Source organism: Macroventuria anomochaeta (genome assembly GCF_010093625.1).
Source record: "Macroventuria anomochaeta strain CBS 525.71 unplaced genomic scaffold BU25scaffold_48, whole genome shotgun sequence".
In the NCBI taxonomy this organism is placed as follows: Eukaryota; Fungi; Ascomycota; class Dothideomycetes; order Pleosporales; family Didymellaceae; genus Macroventuria; species Macroventuria anomochaeta.
This window is the reverse complement of record NW_022985409.1, coordinates 144,197-164,284: the sequence shown is the minus strand read 5'-3', so window position 1 is coordinate 164,284 and position 20,088 is coordinate 144,197. Positions and strand designations below refer to the sequence as shown.

Sequence of the window (20,088 nt, the reverse complement as noted above, 5' to 3'; positions counted from 1 at the left end):
CTTGATCGAAGCAGTGCTGTCGTGTTACCGACGTGCGTCACTGTGCTTTCGCACGAGCATCACTGCACATGCACCACCTTGGAACCCAATGTTAACGATAAACTTTAGCTTGCGCTGTGTCACTCCTGCTTGATAGTATACATACCAATGTATCGATCTCATTCATTCTGTCTTACCCAATAATAGCTAATACAACACAGGTGCGCCAATCGTACAGAGGTGGAAAAAGCGGTGAGCTTTCCTTCGACACGCACCAGCAGCGTATGCATGTTCAATTCGTTCGCCTCCACCAAATTTGCAGCTTTGCTTTGCAAATCGTACTCACCGGTTTCTTACACACAGCTGTCCCGTCGGGATAGCAAGCACTGCAGAACGAAGGTCCGGCGGCCAAGATTAATGAAAGCTACTATCGACTGCCAAAGACGGCTGTTCGTGCAGTAGTCCGGCGACACCTTCCAAATCTGCAGCATCTCGCATGCCAGAGCCGTCAGCCTTGTCGACGTCTTGCCTTGCGGCAGTTGCAGGCCCAGACGCTGAAACTTTATACGTCGATCGTTCTCGGACTAATTTTGGTGATTCAGATCTCGTGTCCGAGTCTGCAAGAACGACTTGACATGTCTCTGATCACTACAGCTGTCAAAGACAAAATGTGATCCGCGCCCAATGCCCATGCTGCCTTTGTCCACTGACAGCACCGTCCGAGTCGCTTCTTCGTCGTGTTCACTGGCATTGTGAACCGAGCGCGAGCACAGGAGTGCAACCATCGATCTCAGCGAGAGTTCCTGCTGCCATATGAACACACATAAAGACCTCAGCTTCAGCTAGCCACAAGTGTTCAGAAACGACCAGTCTTTGGACAGCTTCTTGATGGAATGGACATGGAACATCCGTTATCGTTACTGGCCTGGTAGTGTCCATGTGTCCTTTAAATAAAGCGCCACTTAAAATAGTACCGCGCTACCTACCGTGACTGACACACCTGCGTCGCTCCGTTCTTCATGACAACATCACAAACCCGTACATTCGTTGTATTCGCTAGCACTGAGCGCCTATCGCGAGATCATGAAGACCACCATCAATCTAGGGGAGAGTTACCTCTGCCGTTGGTACCGCACATACCATCCAGCACTTCAGCCCCTATGAGCGATCAATAGCCTCCAGTTCATGAAGGGGTTTTTCGACCGAGTTCAGCATCTCAGCCATCACAACTGGGCTAGCAAAGCTGACCGAGGTAGTATCCATCTTTCAGACCTTCCCTTCGACCATGCCCGGATCCAAGCCTCCATTTCATCGCCGCAAGCCTACTGCTCGTCTTCAGGTAAGCCTCGGTGTGAGAACGAAACCTCCGCCCCAGGAACATAGTGTTTCACCTCAGATTCTACTAATGCCACCTGTAGCTATTCGATGCAGGTAAAGACAAACTCCACTTCAGGAAACATGCTCAAGAGTGACGCTTCAGAGAGGCATTGCTTCATCGATGGTGTAGCTTTGTTCTCAAACCCGTCGTTGCGTAGCTCCACCTCTGCCTTGATGACTCCCTCAAGCTGGGACAGTATGTAATGACTGTCGAAACGCTTCCCACAAGTCTCGCGTCTGTATCGATTATCGTTGGAAGTCGGAGAGATAATCCACGACACCTTGAGAAACCGGACAGTACGCATCTGCACCGGTATTCTTCGTACCCATCGTTCGACAGTGGGATAATCGTCGCAGCTGAAGGTGTTGAGTGCGAATGGGAGCATCCGGGTTTCTGCATAGATCTGGCGACAGGTGCGAAGCAGCCCAAGTATGCCATGTCCGCCAACATCTGAAAGTATGTGTCTTGCCTGGCAACGTCCGTTCCACCCTCCCTGGAGTTTGAACTCGTATCCACCCAGGATGTAAGCAAAGACTCGGTTTCGGAGCTCAGCGGGAAGACATAGTAGTGGTGACATAGTAGCATTGCGCCCAAACCTAGTGAGTGTAAGTGAAGTACGGCTTCTCGATCCTATGCCAAATGTGGACCTACATTGCCGACGCGCGATCATCTCGAGGCCTCGGATCGAGCATACCGGTGTGGCATTCGTAGAGAGTTGGGTTATCATCCATGCTAGAAAGTGGCTGTGAACAATTTTGTCAATGCCAGAGAACAGTGTCCGGGTGTAGCGCTACGTTTGATGCTGAGTAAGGGTGGTGGGGCTGAGGTGAAAGAGGAACAGAGCAGCGCGTCAATTCGAGAGCCACCTCGGATCTGCGAATTGTGAAATCTGGCCATGTTGAGCAGAGACCTACGATGACTTTAGATGATCAGAATCGCTTTTTCTAACGATCACGAATTACAAAAGCGATTCCATCAGCCTTGCGCTGAGGCTGAATTGGAAATGTGAATCTTGACATGATAGCGCGCCAGATTTGTTCGCCAGAGCCCGTTATTTTTTCAGGCAGACCAGCCACTATGGCGGGTAAATGCAATCTGTACTTTTGTCGGAGGTGAATGATCCACCGATAGCCACCACGTGATAGTACTAGCGTCTGTAAGATTGAGCTTCCTCTCACCTGCAATACGACATCATAACCACTTATCCATCAACTTTGCGGCCCAGCATTTCCTCCATGTCCTTTCTCAGGTTGCGCTCATACCTGTCCAACTATTCCTCGTCTACCGCGAGAAGACTGAACTCGTACGCCATGGATTTGATGCCGTGATATGTACTAGCGTCGGAAGAGCGACAAGGAAGGGCTTTACATGGTCGTACGAAAGTGGGCAACGTACTGTATCCTTCAAACCGAAACTTGCGGATAGCAGATAGTTGAGTTGGCATCTGGACTTGCCAAGCTTTCAAACCGATAAGAGTGCAATCGGTGAACGTGTTAAGAACGAATGGAAGTAGCCGTGTTTCTGGGCATATTCGACGACACACCAAGAGGGTTTGGGCAGCGACTTGAGCGTAATCCGTCTCTCTACACTGGTAACAGAATCCGGGCCGTGCGTAGGTTTCAATGTCACCGATACATCGCCTTCCACTCGACGTGGGCCAATTTGGTGAGATGAAGTTAGAATGATGCAACCTCCGAAGACCAAGGCGTAAATGTGATTTCTGATTTCCGGGGGTAGGCGAAGGAATGGTGAAACGGTCTGGTTGCGGTGCATTCTAATCCGGAGTTAGCACAATGCTATTGCTAGCCTACTGGTGTGTCATAACGCCTTGTCGTCCCTGGAAGATTTGGAGTTGAGCATGCCGTCAACGAGTATGAACTGCGAGCTTGAGAAGGCCAGCTTGTTAGTGAGTGCCGGCGTGCCAGCAGTGTCAGCTGCAGCTGGACATGTCATAGCTGCTGGTCGCGCAGACGGTGGTTGCTCCGGTGAGCTTGGAGTGAGTCGGGAGGTTGTGGGTTTGGAGAGAAAGCAGAACGCGAAAGGTGGGTCGCGCCCGCAGTGAAGGCAAGAGCAGTGCAGAAAGTTATGACGTCAGTTTTGCGGAACACACCACGTATGTGATATGATCTCATGTGCGTTATAACCCAGTGCAATTACAAAGGTGCGCAATGCGCTGTCCAAAGCTTCAGGGACGCTCAGCCTCAGTTAGGGAACTGTTAGTGTTCTCGTTGAGCAGGCGCAAGACACCGTCAACAAAGCACTCCATAACACAATCGAACTCTTGCTCCTTCTGCTGTCCAGGCTGACCAAAGTAATATTCCTTGTTTCGGATGGATTTGGTATCGTCATCATCTGGCACGCTTCGCTCCTGCGAGAAGTCAAAATCTGAAAGACAACAACATCGAAGGCAACGTAGCGAGAATCTGAGCCCAACGAGTAGTGGAGTGGGAAACATGCTGATCGACGAAGAGACCGGGGATGGAATTTTTGTTTTGCTGGTAGGGGGTCGCTGTTGGATAAATGACCTCTGGCGTTACGCATCGTATATGCGTCCAGGAATGGTGTTGATGAGAGGGTTGAACGGAAGAGAGAACATTCTGCAAGGAAGACTGGAAGGCTGTGATTGTTCGGTAGAAGCTTGTTATCCGTTGAAAGAAGAGTACAACCGTTCTTTCTATATCCTTTCTTGAGACTATTTGTAGTGCTCAACCGAGAACAGGTCTGGCGTCGGCTTGCAGCGTATCGCAAGCTGAAGAAACAGTGTCTGCCTGCTTCGACCGTACTAGGATGAAGCGCAGGCACACCTTGCCAAATTCATCATGCTCTCCACGGGAAGAAGCTACATCTGGACCTAAAGGTACAGCTTTCGACATGTGGCGTTGTGAGTTGAGTGTAGTCAGTCTCGAAGCATGCGTAGACAGCGGGCCGGGCTTCCCTAATGCAGGTGATCGTGCACGTGCCAGCCTAGTTTTCCTTTCGACGCGAAGCCTAGATGTACGAGATGCCAATCGTATATCCGTATTGACATGATAGCATGTGAGATTCAGCTGAAATCGTATCTTGAGAGATACTAAGTCCTGTCCATTGATAGCTGAGACGATTGTGCGCTGATTTCCCCGCCACGAGGCTCGCGTATACTGACGATCTAGATGTTGCCGTATGAGTCTGGCAGAGCAGCATGCGCAAGAGCTTCCGGAGTGTCCGTGGCAATCAAGAGAGGGGGAGTTCAGCAATGGAATCAGATGACCGGAAAATATCGTTTAGCGGTGTCAATGCGGAACGCTTGACTCTGGAGGTACGACCATACAACGTGCAACTGCGGGAGACTTCCACGCAGGAAACCAGCACAAAGCAAACGAGGGCTACGCGCAGCAAGTGATCTCTAATCTTGCTCCCCAGAAACGCTGGAAATGGGCATGAGGTACGCAGCGAGAACCCAGCAATGATATGGTACATCGTCCATCAAATCCGAAAACGCGTGAGGCTGCCAACTCTTATGCTCAAGCGATGTGGTCCGAATCGACGAGAGAGTAGAATGAAACTCAACAAAAGTAGGGTGCAATGCGCGGCTTCGCCTCTGTGTAATCGCGAGATAAGCCGACCTGAGCCCTGTACAGTTATTGCCAGAGCTCGAATGTGCTTCACGCCGAGTTGCCGTGCCAATCGATGCTCATACCCTGACCTTCCTTCTCCTGGATCTCCGTAATAATGTTGGCCTTGGCCTCGACCCACATATCAATTGCTCCCTTGCCCTTGTTCTCCGGCAGGCGTCGAATCTGGTCGTAGTCGCAAAATAGTGTCCAATTGTCCACGCCAAGACGACTGATGTTGGGGAACTTCGATCTGAAGCTTCTTCGGAAGCCGGTGCGGTACATTCGCATGTACGTACGCGGGATGTCTAGCGACGCGATAAGACGCTTCTGTCCGACACAGCGGCTCTTGATCCAGCGATCGAGCGTTGCCATACTATGGAACGCGAAAGTATTCAGAGAGTAAACGTAGGGTGACGCTTCAACGTAGATCTGCCGACATACTTTGGGAAGTTGAAATGTCGGGCGTACGTAGCCAGGTGGGCAAAGCGTGTCCGGATATAACGTTCTGATGTCGTAGATCGAGTTGATTGGCTCTTCGTGGCTCAAGTCTTGTATATCCACTTGGTGCTCGCCCAGAGCGTACCTCCATATCTTGTCACGCAGTTCACCGGGTAGGTGCAGGAGGGGTGACTCTACATAATTGCGTCTGGCACTGATGACTGTTAGCATCATAGACAAACACCAATAGTACGGCCTGACATACATTTGCATCTGCCCAGACCGCAGAGGAATTGTGGTGTTGAGTAGACCATCCCTGCACTTGAGGCCTGATGATGAAAGCTTCCGTTTGACTACTCGGCTAGGTGATCGTGGCCTTGCTTGCGGTTTCGACGGACGGGCTCGTCGGGATGACTTCTGTGCTGCCATCTTGGCGAACGAATGACTTGTGGAGTTGGTCAAGAGAGTGTGATTTCCATGCTAGATAGCTGGGCTGAGGAAAAGAGTGTGTCGAATTGTAGTAAGGGAGGGACTGTATGTATACCTGACTTTATGAGCAGCGTTTGGGAGGGACAATGATAGATGAAGGTGACGAGGAGGGATGAAGGTGAACAAGCACTAGCGAAAGAAACCACAGAACACATCATGTTTCAGCTCTCATGAGATAGAAGAAGAGTGAACGATGAGAGTGAGAAAGTCTTATGAGCTTTGTGAAGATTACTTCATCGATTAGGAACGACAAGATATGCCAGCGTGGCAGAGAGCGGATCGAAGCTCATGTTTGATGGCAAGGCTGTACTTTGCACGAGAACTCGTCGAGTGACGGGCTTGGTGTATGCTGGTGGCTTCGTGACTATAGCGAGCTTTACGGTGATGGGCGTTGAAGAGACGTGACGCGAACGCGTACGTACTAAGTGGGGCAAAGTTGGAGCTAACCTTACCGTGTCCGTGCGCGTGCCCACCGGATTTAACTAGAGAAAAACTACAAAGTAGCCTATTCGGAAATAGTCATAGAACTAATAAAGATATTAAAATACTTCTAATAATAAAGTAGTAGATAATTAAAGGATCTAAGGACCTATAATAAAAAATATCAAAAAATCTCTCATATAAGACTTTTACTCTGATTATAGATATTCTTAATGTAACAACCACGACCGGAACCACTGTGACCCTGGTGTGATTCCCGCTGGTACCAGCACAGAAGGAATCCTTTGTACACCACCTCTTTTCCGTGCAAGGCTATCACATCGCACCCTGCCGATCCAATGCTCCAATTCTCCTCCGAACTGTATACTTAAGCAGTTCGACATAGTCGTTAGATAGAGTAGTTTTTCTGTATCCTTTCATACAAGACCTATAGGTCTAGGGAATTCAACCCTAGTGTTCTCAACATCCCAGCACTCCCATATGCCTTGTTGTAAGGGTATGCGTGACAGCGAGCTCAGTAGCAATAGGGGGGTTGCATCGTAAGATTAATTGCTACCGTTCTCTGGCCATTGTGTGCCCGATTATCTATGCGCTCCTCTTGCCCGCGATTGTACCTCGCAGTGTGCGGTGAAGCTCGTCAGGCCCCGTCACTATTTCGATCCTACGACTCTCTGCCAAGCTTATGCAGCTTGTAGCCAGTCTCCAACAATCTTCACGCTCTCGTCTTCGTTCTTTTGTATCAGCGACTTTTCCGAAGCCACCATGCACGAAATGTCCTCTTGACTCGAGCCGTCCAGGTCGTCCATGTCCATGTTCACGACATGCCAGAGGTCGATGTGGATGGTTTGAAGCTGCGGGAACACTGTGGCGAGTCGGATTTTGTGAGGCGATTTGTGGTAGCCTGCCATGGAGCGAGCGATCTTGAAGCTGCGAATTTGCCGGCGTTGATTCTGTGAGCGACAGGAGATCCAGAGGCGCATCGACTCCTCATCTGTGAAGGAGAACGTGTTGAGCGCATAAAGGAGACCGTGTTTCTCTTCATACATATGCCAACAAACTAGCGGGAGGAGAGTCTGAAGATTATCCTCGCTCCAACTCTGAGTGTGCGTAGGAGATATGGAAGAGCAGTAAGAGCGTAGTCACATCGTCATATCGAACGCGCTGTAGCACTCCGAGTTGATCATCACGCATTCCGCCTGTAATACCATGATGTATATCCGGTTCCTCAGCTCGCCTGGAAGACGGATCAACGGTGAATTTTGACGATATGCGGCAGCCCTGCCAAGGTCAGTATGACCGGAGAGATCGATCGGGAACAAAGACAGACTTTGCGCAAATTTTCAGCTTGCTTGTGTCGATGGCGACCGCTTTCTTTCCAGGATAATATCCACCCGGTCTTCCCTTCTTTCTCGCAACGACGACCGTAGGGCCAATTTTGTTGGTCATGTTGGAAAAATTGCGTTCTTTAGTTGCTCGGAAAAGAAAGGTTGAGGTTGTTACAAACTTGTTTGTGACCAAGTGCGGGCGCGTGTTGACAGTCTAGGGAAGTGGGCCTGAGGTAAAGTTGGCATCTAGCTTGCTGCTGCTTTCACTCAACTCTCAACTCCCTTACGATCAACAGCGCTAACTTCGACCTCTTTTCCAACTACTGTTAACTACTTTCTTGCGTAACCAATATGAAGCCACCATAGATATGTCGAAGAAGTCACAGAGAGCTCGCGCTGCGGCGAAGAAGGCGTAGGGAGCGCAAGCGAAAGCAGAAACTCGCACCTTCCTCACACCCAACGACATGATCACAGAAGCTATCGGCAAAGATTACATCGGTTTACGGAAAGCCAAGCGCCGACCGACCTGTGTCGGTAATACTTCAACGAGTTGAACAAGTTCACAGCTCGGATAGAACCTGCCTTCAGATACTCGGAGCTCGAGCGTAGCGCACACCTCGCTACAATCAGACATACCCTCTTCAGTGGCGCGACTGGTATACGGTGCAGCCGCTCAACGTCAACAACAAGACCAAGTACCTCTATCAAATGATTCCAAGCAAGCGTATCGTATACCGCTCAAGTTCCTCGATTGGGCTTTTCACAGCGACCTGCCGACAGATCTACCACAAGGTTGGCCTTTCGCCACATTCTACAAACGAATTCTCTTTCTCCAGCCCGTACGCTCTCAACGCCTGGCTTGAGACACGTCTGCCCGTTCAACGCCGGGCCATCACGACTCAATGGCTAGATATTGGATGGACGGGCTACGGCCAACTGACCTCAAGGATTAGTCAGCTGGGTGATGGAGCCAAGCTCAAGGTCTCATACCTAGCCTTGCAAGCAGTCGCAGACAGATTACTAAAAGGACAATGAAGGCCGCGACATTGGTAACATGCCATGGCAGGATATCGAAAAAGACATGGACGTGTTCTTTGAGTTCACGAACTGGATGTATAGCGCCAATATGGATGTTCTCAACTCTGGTCATATTGAGCTTTTGCATCGTCAAGATACAAAGCTGAGAACCTGAAGACTGTTCAGTCGCGGCTAAGACTGTCCTTGATATGAAACATCGACTTGAGAGCAACGTCGTAAGATTGCTTATCGAGCTGATGAAGCGAGGAACAGTCACTTATGAGTATCTCAATGGCAGTAGGATCTTCATGTAAGGTACACCATCGACTTGCATATAAAATTGTTCCAATATCGCTCCTCCGTAACATCTACCGTGCTGTAAATGCTCGTATTCAAAAGCGAATTGTGCTAAACATGTCATATGTGTAAGAACTAACGCAGGTACCGATACGAGCTGACCCTCACGACGCGTGGCCGTGCCAACTCAACATCGATGACACAATGACCCCTCCTTACCGATTGCTACCATAAACAACATTTGAATCCGGGCACATTTGGACTCGGAGTTTTCACTACTAGCATAGATTTTTGAGTCGTCAGCAAACGCAAACACATCATTTGCACTCACGTGGGTGCGCACGAGCCGTCACCCAACCCATGGTTCAGCTTCTCAAGCCCTTCGAATACATCACGCCCTGAGTTGCAGCACATAGCTCAAAAAGAAAAAAGGTAGAACAGCATGCAAGAGCCTAGCACATTGCTGTTGCTTCTATTTCGGACCGCATACCTCTACACTATAATTGTCTATGCCGCGTGCGCAGCTCTGGGCTTCAATGGTTCGTTGATCGGTCTTGCAGCAACAACAGTACTCGCAGTTGGATCAGAAATAGCGTTCGTGTACAACGCAAGAGAAGAGATGACTGACGAGAAAGAGCTGCGATATATGGTCTGATGAATGCTATTGAAACTAGAAAGAGCGATCAGACCGCCAAAGAATGTCATTACCCACGCCGTGCAAGCAACTCTCTTCGTCAGAATGTCTCTATCAGCCTCTGATGCGGAGTCTTCGTTCTCGATCTTGGCACATCGTCCCCGCAGCTCCAACGTCGTCTCGCCATTCAGTCAGTCAGTGCCCTTATGGTCACATGCCATTGACCCAGTGCCCCTCAGCCTGCCAGCAAGAAGCTGCGACATACAGCCACGACAAGCAAAAGCCCCATTTCGACATTTATCGCACACTCCACACTTGCCAAGTGCAGCATCTGTAAGGGCATCCAATTGTTCGATCTTGGCGCCGCTCCACAGCGAGTAGAACGCGCTGCAGAAGAAGTATGCGCCAAGAGCGAAAGGTGCCGTGAAGCGCATATGTCGGACTGTGATCAAATGGAAGACGTGGAACGCTGAGATTTGCATCTAGAGTTTGTACGGGAGCGGTGTCGGTATTATGGGGAGGCGCGCGAAGAGCGGATTCGGTCGTGGTCGTGGTGCGTCAGGATCTGGGGCCAGTACTTGCGAATGTCAGTGATGGAAGACTTTGGGATGTTTTGGGCGTCGGCGTACTCACTGAAGTTGAGGAAGGTGTCGAGGATTGGCATGTTGGCGATGCGGACATCAACGAGAAGCTCCATAGATGGGCAATGATGTACACTTGCTGCAGAAGAGGGAGCAAACGGAACCAAGACTCTCAAGAAGCGGAGAACAAGTGAGGAAAGCGCAAACAGCGCGCAAAGATCAGGAAGCGGTGGTGAAAGCAATTGCGAACTCGAAGCGGCAAGGCAAAGTGAAGGAGCGACTGAGTTTATACCACTTATTGCCGCTTATAATACTCAGATAATGTAATCCTTAAAAACTCTTCTTGCTCAAGTACCTTTCTCTTGTCGTCTGACAGATGTTCTCTATCAACAGGATCAATGCTCATCCTGCCGCATCCATGACAAGGCTGCGCCTTGCTTGTAACGCATCTCTCGCACTCTTCGCAGTGCCATAAATCCGCTGCAAAACATCTTTTGCACACCCAGCAATTTCTGTGCCCCGGTTTGCATGACCAGAGTGTCAGCGCAGAAACAGAAGTATGATGTATTCATGTTGATTGATTCTCTCAAAATAGTGCTCATAAACTATCATCGTCTGTATACCATTGATTTGATTCACTTGAACCTTGTTGCGAGTTGTCGAAGTAGCGGATCTTCCCGGAAGGGCCCCTGAGATGGCAATGTCAGTGGCTGCGGCGATACCCTCGATGTCTCTTCTTGTAATTTCGATCAAGGGTTGTATCTTTAGCAAAATGGCTGCAATAGTGTTGTTGATACGACTTTTGCTCTTCGTATGATTCACGAGGCGCCGCTCCTTACCCAGAAACATCTCGAAGCAAGGTGACACGAATGATTGTAGCTTAAGATGACTCACAATCCCACGAAAGACGTCTTCGAAATCGGTGTACTTGTTGCCGCAGACTGGTGTTCAACTCTTTTTGTCCGGATCTTCCCAGTCATCGTTGTCGCCGTTGTCTGCGTGTTCCCACCACTTTGCTTCGGACGCGTTCTCATCGAAGCCGGAGCAGAAACACCGGCTCATGCATGACTCACCCGCCATGAAGCAGATGTATTTTGCAGCACTGCAGAGCTGGTCGTGACAGTCGCAGCCCCATTTGGGAGCACTTGAGCAATTCGGATAGAGCTGGACGGCGTCAGAATGTTATACTATTTTTGTTGGTATTAGACATCTTACTTCGCTGATCAACTGTCGAGACGTGAAGTGCGTATCGGTTGCTTGCTCTGCATCTGATGTGGACGTGGGGCTTCGATGTCTTTTGGGATACATGACTTCCTCGATGACAAGGATTGGAGTAGGTCGATCGTGATGAATTGACGGCAATCCGGTCGTGGAAGCAGAAGACTGAGAATAGAAAGGAGAGATGCGGAGTGTGCGTGGCCCAGAATGGACTCGCTATTGCGAACTCACGGCAAACACGTCAAGCTCGCGCAGGCTGCATCATCCAAATGCCTTAAGCGCCCAGGCTTTGACAGTCCTCAGCATTGGCAAGCGACTGATGAGCTACCCATTGCTCAGAATGCGTCCAAGTCAGTGGTTCACACCACCCTGAATATGGGTTTATGGTGGCTAACGAAATCATGTGCGAGGAGCAGCGCTCTGCCGCGCACTCCACAACCACAACAAGACATCGCATGTGTAGATAGAGTCGAATATATCCTTCTGGGTCGAGAGGATCTGCCTACTTGGGTGTGGATGCTGCTGCTGTTGCTGCTGCTGCTATGTCAATCTACAGGGCATGGTTGTTGCAGAACAGTGTTATCGTGTATTTCAGCAAATCAAAGCTTGATGCCTTCACGAACGTCAGTATCATCCTGGAGGACTGTTGATGCTATTGGCGCCCATGTGGTGGTTGGAATGCGTTTCGGATAGCAAGACGCGGTTGGGTATCATTACTGCATTTCTCGTTATATTGATTATGGCAATGACGACAGCTACTGTCAACAGAACATTTGAGGTTGTAGTGGCGACTGCTGCGTACGCAGCGGTCTTGATGATGTCATGTAGATTGACAACAGGAAATGACGAGAAATGTAGGATGCAGGAACATCTGAGAGCATACTACTTGGATACATTCGTGCTTTCATCACCTTTCTCTGTTGCCTTAGGGCTCTCTTCGTCAGCTCGTAGCGTCGAAATATAAGCCCTGGCTCGTACTGTATCGACGTAGTGTGTTCGTTTACCTTCGTGGTCAAGGTGAACGAGCTTGGCCGGGCGCTTTTTATACATCTAAGTAGCGTCATGCTTGAGTTTTGATCAAGGCTCGCAAATCTTGTCGATGCAGCGGCATGGATGCGGTCCTTTCCTGTCTCAGGCTGGTGAGGCGCTCAAGTTCACTGGTAGCCCGCGGCTGATGTTTCCAAACGAACGTAAGGCGGGTCTCATGTGAGACTACGAGCAAGCTTTGAACGCGCTTCATGAAGGGGAAGTAGTGCCACAAAAGGGGAGAGTACTGGACCGCATCTGCTTCGGTAACATCAGTACGGCTGCACTATCAAAGTCAATATGACGACTCACTGCATAAGCTGGTAAACGCCGGCGGCGTGTTCGACATGTGGTGAACTACACCATTTACCAGAGTGGATCATCCTGCATACCCATTGCTTGTAGATCGTGAGCCACACTGATTGCACTGTCCGATCTCACTTTGAACAGTAGTTAGCTTCGATAATGATGAGACTTAAGCTGGCAACTTACTAGTCCCAGTAATTATGACAAGAGTGCGCTTGAGCTTGAGTGTAAGTCATGGGATCGGAGAGGACGCGTTGTAACGGTGTGACTGGCCTATCGTACAATCCTGTGTTGTTATACTGGGCATCCCAAGTACCCGCATTGTCTGTAGTCGTTCGCCGCTCCGGGATCCTTGGCCCGTCAAAGCCTTGTGCATAGCTGTTGAACATTTGGGTTTGTGGATGCTGAACAGGGTATTGTGTGTTCAAGTGAGACGTTTGTAGATACTGTGGTTGCCCGTACATGTTGTTGTCGGCCTGGTTCGTCCAAGTAGGGCTTTGTACCGACGACGATGTCTGACCTGGTCCAGGTTGGTACCCTTGCTGATACCCTGCGGTTGGTGGGGAACTGTTGTGAGGTATCATTGTGTCGGGCCATTGGGAGGACATTGAGGTTTGCCGGACTGGCTGGAAATTGCCGTAGGGTCCATGTTGAGGTTGTGCGTTCATACCATATGGCTGAGAGCCAGGCTGTGGTGAAGCTGCATGTTGGGATTGAGGGGCATTGTTGTTGTTGGGTCGTGGAATACGTGTTGAAGCGGTGGATTGCGGGTTGCCATCCTGGATGCCTCCCCTCGATGCGAATGTCTCCGAGGCACTATAAGTATTGGCCGCTGTACGCCATTTGGAAAGGTAGGACATGGTGTACGTGTTGTGGTGGGGAACCGGTCAGAATGTGGTGGCTTAGACTCGTCGTGATTCGAACTTGGGACCTAGTCAAGCTGGGTAACGTCTGCCGCGGCGAGGCTGGATTGGTAGGCGCAGTAGAGAACAAGATCATATGGTGGATTAGTCTTGATAAGTATGCTGTTGCCGGTGATGAAGGACTCGGAGCTAGACAATTCGCTGCCTCATTCGGGCCAGAAGGCAACAAGGCAATTTGGGCATCATGCGCGCCACTTCTTTAACCTTTGAGAGTAATGAGGCTCTGCACGAATGGTGTCTAGCGGCTTATCCAGGGTGACATGAGGACTGCACGACTCGACCAGTGGCCATAGCCGCTGGTGTATGCAACAGCATGAAGAGCGCATGACCCCGCTCTAGTTGCCATACGCCAGACAACCAAGGTCAGCCATGCTCACTGCCGCTCATAGCGTGTCCATTGTGGCTTGCGTAGGTCCAATGACAGTTGCAGGCGTCAGGCTGAGAATCCAGGTTTATCCGGCGCCAAGCTCAGCCTGGTCATGATAGCCTGTTGAATCCAGACAAATAATTGATGCGTCGCTGTGCAAGAGCGGACGATGTCAGAACTTCATCCAGAATGGGCCAGGACTCTTTTGAAATGCTCCCAGGTCCAGTGACGAATCCAAATGCACGGATGCCGACCAATGGCAGCTCTGCACACCTCCCCACGCCCCCCGCCTCGCCGCCCATCGGTGCATACTCAGCCGATGAGAAGACCAAACAAAACAAAGCCTGGAAGTATGAAGGCTACAGTGGATTCAGTGAGTGGATGGCCTCGGATGACGACTTCTTCATTGTTCGACGCTTCGGGACCATCAACGCTCGAGTGATTCTATGGATGCAAAACCAGATCGTGGAGAAGGAGAGAAAGCTAGCGGAGCTGCATAAACGCATGGAGGACAGATCCGAGACGTCGCCAGATGGCGAAGGGATGAATGACAGCTTCGACTGGGACATAAAAAATCTGCCTGAGAGGCACGATCTGATGCGCGGTTTATCTGATCAATTGCTACAATATAGTCAGTGACCATAGAAGCATGCATACAGAGGCTAACCGTTACTAGACAGCTACATCAACGCTTTCTCCAAAGTTCGCGCTCGCCCAGCTGCTGAAGCACGGCAAGTCCGCAATCTCCAGAACTGGTCGCTCGATGCTGAGGGCTTAGATCGAGAAGTAATAGATCTGAGAGAGTTGGAGTTCGCCAAACATAGGCACGACCTGATATCAATCAGCTCACGTGAGCGTCCCCCGTTGGGCGAGTGGCTCGAGTCATGCCAGAAGCTGCAACTTTCCAAGGTCTTTCGTGAGAAAGCCCAGAATGGAAAACACGTAGTGTCCGCAGCTACGCAATACACTAGCAATGCGAGATTTGAGTTGCTCACGAAAGGACTCATCATCACTGGAGGGCTAGTGATGTTGCTGGCACCTATCTGGTGGCTTGCATTCGTCTCGGACACCAAAAAGCGGTTGGGTATTATCACTGCCTTCGTGTGCATCTTTATATCAGTAATGGCCACGGCGACCAATAAACCCTTCGAGGCTGTCGCAGCGACGGCTGCGTATGCTGCAGTGTTGATGGTGTTCATGCAGGTAGAACCAAAGGGGTAGCGCATCCGGGTTTGTAAGTTGTAGTTGTACAATAGAGTTGCATCGTCGTTCGACTGGGTGGAGTCCTAACATGTTAACATGAGGGCACCTTACATGGGATGTCCGCTCCCACTCGGCTGCAGAACTACCACTGTGACTCTAAGGAGCGATACTCAAAGGTTGAGAGAAAGAGAAAAGCTGGACAAAAAAGTAGGTGGCCTATGATATCGTAATTTGTGGGTGTTCGTGCTCTCGTCATCTCTGCTTGCGCGTATGTGTGCTGTCTTAGGTATCTTCGAAACTTCCTGTCCTAGTATGGGGTACGAAGTCAATCTTCCGCATGCAAGTCCTTCCTGGTTTCGCTGTGATGCGCCTTACTGCGGCTTCGTGCAGCGTGATGGCCATAACTTCATCTCTTGTTATGTCGGATTGCTACCAGCCTAGCGCTCATTTCGCCTTGTTCTTCGCCGCCTCGGTCTCTCTCCGTGTCGCGTCCTCGAGGAGTGCGGTATCGACGGCGCCCGATGGCAGGTGTACGTATCTCACGACAGATCCACGGATGAACATGTCTTTTGTCGAGCACTGCCAGTCGTTAGACCATGATCCACCATTCTCTTTTTCCTGCACAATTTCATCTCCTTCCGTGTTTTCTCGATTTCATCCACGAATGCCCAACGCGCCAGATTAAGCGTGCATTTTCGGCATTTATACTCCTTTCCGTCTTTTACTTCCGTTTCCCTATTGATCTTCCTCCATATCGATGTAGAGAAGCGAGACATACTAAATGCGGCCACCGAACCTCATCCACAGCCTCAGCATTATCCAACTTAATATTCAGGTACTGATCGACGCTCTTGAGTGTCCCGCGGATCTGGACTTCGTTCTTGAGCTCTACGGTGATTTCGTGCTCGACGAGAGTCTTGAAGAAACTGTCCCTCTATCAGTACACGATACATGGAGAAGAATATGATAAGGTGGGTGCGGTGCTGGAGTATTGGTGATGTTTGCAGAGGTATTGTGAGTGAATGTAAGGGTTTGCGCACCTGAAGAAAAGCATCTTGATGGTTGTGAGTGTGTAGAACTGATTGGGGGTAGCTTCTGAGAAGAAGAAGCGTGCAAGGGTGTGTTGTCACGATTGCGATTCGCAGTGTTGTCGGCGGCGCGAAAGATGATGCAGTGAGGTTGAGCACTGGCCGCGTGGGGTTCGCGCCGCCGCAGATCCGCCGAAGGTCACGTGTGGGTACCTTCACCACTTCATCGATGAAATATACAGGCGCAGAGAAGAAGGTTTGGCAGTAATTTGCACTCAAAATAGAGAGACTAAGTAATGATGTGATCGACACATATGTTCTTATACAACAAAAGAAATTCGCTGCGTGGTATCAATCCCATCATGACCTATTCGTACCATGTCCTAACAAAAATCCAAACACCGATCCTTCCCTGACCAAGTCATCAATCTACAATTACTTCCTGGCCCAACCAGTCAGCGACCTCCATGCAGACCCCTCCTTGGCGCCCTCCTCAAGAACCTGCACAACACCCTCTAACAACCTCTCCTCCTCCTTACCCATCTCCATCTGCAACCTCAACATCCACCTTTCCCAAGCCCACGAGCCAACAAGGCCAGTCAACATCGCAGCATCGCTCGTTGAGCCAAACACCGGCGCATCCTGCATCTCAACCTCACCACTTTCACCAATGCGCTTCTCCTGCGTGCCAACCTTGGCACCAACATTGAGCTCCTCCTTCCAGTTCGCCGCAGTCTGACCCATAGGCAGTACCATCCACGCGCGCTGCACTTCTCTAAAGCCAGCCTTTGAGATACGAGGCAGGAAGGTCTTGCTAGCCTGGGCATCATACCCGCGGGTCTTGAGGTTGAAAGCGAACTCAACGCCCATAGCCTGTGCGTTGCGACCAGCGTGCATCAGCTCTGCGTCGAGCAGAGAGAACTCCAGGATGCCGCCGGGCTTGAGGCAGCGGTGCAGCTCTTTGAGGCAGAGGTCGTACTCATCGGAGGAGCGGCCGGTGGGCTTATTGGTCTTGAGGAGCTCGTACAGGGTGCGGGCGGAGATAACGTCGAAGTGCGCGTTGGGGAAGGGTAGGGTCCAGAGGTTGGGAACGCTGGTGTACTTGTGGTTGTTGGGACCGACGATATTAGGGGAGAGATTGTTGCCGGCGGTGTTGACAGTGACCACGGACGCATAGGGGTAGTCGTACGCGACATTCCAGGCCCATTCGTTGGTAGCAATGCCGCCAACGTCGAGGATGCGGGGAGAAGTTGCTCGGGTAATGCACCGCGCAGCGGGCTTACTGAGCAGCTTTCCACCGTTGAGTTGCTTCTGTGCCTGCATGACCCATTGACCAGGAAGCATCTGATCGAGCGCCTGACGCTCGGTCTGAGCACGGGCGATCCTTTCCTTGAGGGCGGTTGGGTCATTGACGTAGAACTCAGAGACAGGGCGAGCGGGCGCTGGGCGCTCTGGCTCGTTGAGTTCGTACTTGCCCATAAGCTGATCGCGGTGAGCGACAGGGTTGCAGCGGCGATGAAGATGCATAGCCTCAGCGCGAGTCTGACGGTGGATGAAGGTGTCCTTCTTCTCGCACCTGGAGCGGATGTACTCAAGACCCTGGACGTAGGTTTGGATCTTCTTTGGCTCCTCATTCTCCTCCTCAGCAGTCTGGGCAGGCTCTTCAGCGAAGGTGACGGACTTCTTCGGTGCAGGCTGGTCGAGTGAGTTGCCACGGCTGTGAGTGCCGCTGGACAGACTTGGGGACCCCATGTCGCTCATGCTGCGAAGAGCAGATGCAAGCTCGTCCTGCTCCTCGAGCCATCGACCAGTCATCTCAAGGTTGACAGAAGACAACTTCTGCAACTCAGCATTGTAGTTCTCATTGTACTGGAAGATAGTCTTGCTGGGGTTGATCTCCTTGACTTCGACGTTCTCCTCGACTGGACTGAAGATTGTTGGGCGAGCTGCGGCCATGACCTCGTCCAATCCGTCGAGAGTTTCGCCACTGAGAGTAAGTGGGCGCTCCGGCAGAGCTGGCATAGGCTCAGCCTTTTGGTTCTCCCATGGCAGGCTGTAGAACTTCTCGGCGGTGGAAGTGTTGGGGATCGACTCCTGGCGCGCTGAGATGCTCCAGGTGGCGCCAGCGCCAGATTGAAGGGAGGAGAAGAAGCCCCCCGGTGATGGAACGGAGATCGCAGAAATCGGGGTATCATCATCGGACTCGTTCTGGTACTCGGTCGAGGGGATGGACAAGCCCAGAGAAGGGCGCGAAACCTGCTGCATTTCCATCTCTCCTCTTGGCTCCGCAGGTGGCGTTTCCTTATCGTCTTCCTCCTCAACCGCGGATTCTCCAAGGTGCTGGAGAGTATGCATAGCCTGAAAATCCAGCTGCACGGGCGCCCAAGAACCCTCAGTTGAGAACGAGTCACGCCTTGAGCGCATATCAGGGGTAGCTGGACAACTCAACTTGTCCAACTCTTCTGATGTCAAACTCCCATCCAGAGATGGCGCTGCTGAGTGCTCTGGGACGTGCAGATTGTGCGAGTTGATCATCTCCAAGACATGGCGCGAGGGTGTGAGAAGAGCGGAAGGCGTCATCGGGACTGCCGAGGTTGCGCTCTTCAGCTTTTCGATTGTCGGCCATGCGGTTGGCGAGGGGATGATGAGCGATGGGAATCGTACTCGACGGTTTGGACCCGAGACCTTCTTGACTGATGCGGAGGCGTGAAGGGGAACTTCGGCCTCATCATCCGTGACGTCGTACAAGGAATCGAAGTCGCTGTCGGCACGACTCACACGGTTAATCTTGGGGTATGTACTCGACTTGGGTGGGAATGGGAATCGAGGAGAAGGCTGTGGTGTGATGTCGAACAGCCGTGCCTTAGGTGTGGGAAAGTCGTCTTCGCTGCGAGGAGACATAGCACTGTCGGCTGTAAAGTAATACTCGTCAAGGGAGCCACGGGCGCCAGCCTGGTATACTGAAGGTGCAAGTGTCTGAGGCATGTTGATACTTGTTAGGGTATATTATGTGAGTGTTATCCGGAGTTGGCAAAGTGCTGGAAGCGTTCGAAGACGAAAGTTGAGCAGAAGGAATATTAAGTCGGGCAATAACCCTAGACTACGCTGGTCAACAGCTAATTTGCAAAAACAGAAACAACGGAAATGCTTCGATCAACGAAGACTTGAAATGAGAGAAGACTCAAAAGGGCGAAGTGAATGGCAGTGGCAGCAAGATTCGCGTGAGCGCCAACGGGAGGAGGTTATATCAAGCGTAGACGCCTCGCTGTCGACTAACTTGACCCAGTGCTACCGTAGCTCCCGAGGCTGCACTGCCAACTCTTCGTACAGTGGACAGAAGAGCCTGATTAGGCCTAAGTGGGCAGTGTGCAGCGGCTCAAAGTTGGTCACGACATTGGGACCGCCTTTCCGACATGGTGGTTGGCCAGGCCGAGTACATGGCTAGGTGAGGCTATGCGGAAACGGGCGTCGTGCGCGATGCACTGCGTGGGATGGTTGGGTGTTCACTGTGTAAGCGCCCGGCTGCTCTATTTGTAGCGCTTGCGTATTGGCATTGCAGCCAATGGCATACCTCAACCACGTTCTACAGCATGCCTACCCAATAGCGCGTCGTTCAAACAGAAACCATTGAAAAGTTCCTGGATCTGTTCAGCACGTGTTGTTTCGATGTTTTCAGACTTTGGCTAAGGCAATGGCGGTCCGTTGCCGAAGCATGTCATGCCACGCGCGATGAGTACTTCGAAAATGTTGATAGCGCAAATGCGAAGACTGTAGCGCAACAGTCAGGTCGAGGGCATTAACACTGGCACAGAGGGTAGTTTCATTGAAACGAGCACGGCAGATAG

At 51.0% G+C, this 20,088-nt stretch overlaps 5 protein-coding genes across 5 annotated transcripts; 1 reads left to right on the top strand and 4 right to left on the bottom strand.

Annotated features, from left to right (window-relative positions):
• Positions 1–1,397: 1,397 nt before the first annotated feature.
• Positions 1,398–2,088, bottom strand: BU25DRAFT_426018 (uncharacterized protein; the record flags this gene model as incomplete). Its single annotated transcript, XM_033708389.1, has 2 exons — positions 1,398–1,953; positions 2,009–2,088. 2 exons carry the CDS (start codon positions 2,086–2,088, stop codon positions 1,398–1,400), a joined length of 636 nt encoding a protein of 211 aa, XP_033556264.1.
• Positions 2,089–4,670: 2,582 nt separating this feature from the next.
• Positions 4,671–6,251, bottom strand: BU25DRAFT_415585 (uncharacterized protein). The gene is made up of 2 exons (XM_033707570.1): positions 5,654–6,251; positions 4,671–5,602 (listed from the first exon to the last, which is right to left on the bottom strand). The coding sequence occupies exons 1-2, from the start codon at positions 5,815–5,817 to the stop codon at positions 4,999–5,001; spliced, it is 768 nt and encodes a 255-aa protein (XP_033556263.1). The 5' UTR covers positions 5,818–6,251; the 3' UTR covers positions 4,671–4,998.
• A 747-nt stretch (positions 6,252–6,998) lies between these two features.
• Positions 6,999–7,364, bottom strand: BU25DRAFT_463196 (uncharacterized protein; the record flags this gene model as incomplete). Its single annotated transcript, XM_033710586.1, has 1 exon — positions 6,999–7,364. The coding sequence occupies one exon, from the start codon at positions 7,362–7,364 to the stop codon at positions 6,999–7,001; it is 366 nt and encodes a 121-aa protein (XP_033556262.1).
• A 1,868-nt stretch (positions 7,365–9,232) lies between these two features.
• Positions 9,233–15,556, top strand: BU25DRAFT_443440 (uncharacterized protein). The gene is made up of 3 exons (XM_033709360.1): positions 9,233–9,785; positions 14,329–14,643; positions 14,689–15,556. The coding sequence occupies exons 1-3, from the start codon at positions 9,656–9,658 to the stop codon at positions 15,231–15,233; spliced, it is 990 nt and encodes a 329-aa protein (XP_033556261.1). The 5' UTR covers positions 9,233–9,655; the 3' UTR covers positions 15,234–15,556.
• Positions 15,557–15,659: 103 nt separating this feature from the next.
• On the bottom strand, positions 15,660–19,228 carry BU25DRAFT_463192 (uncharacterized protein; the record flags this gene model as incomplete). Its single annotated transcript, XM_033710585.1, has 3 exons — positions 15,660–15,794; positions 15,994–16,141; positions 16,683–19,228. The coding sequence occupies 3 exons, from the start codon at positions 19,226–19,228 to the stop codon at positions 15,660–15,662; spliced, it is 2,829 nt and encodes a 942-aa protein (XP_033556260.1).
• Between the last annotated feature and the right edge of the window lie 860 nt (positions 19,229–20,088).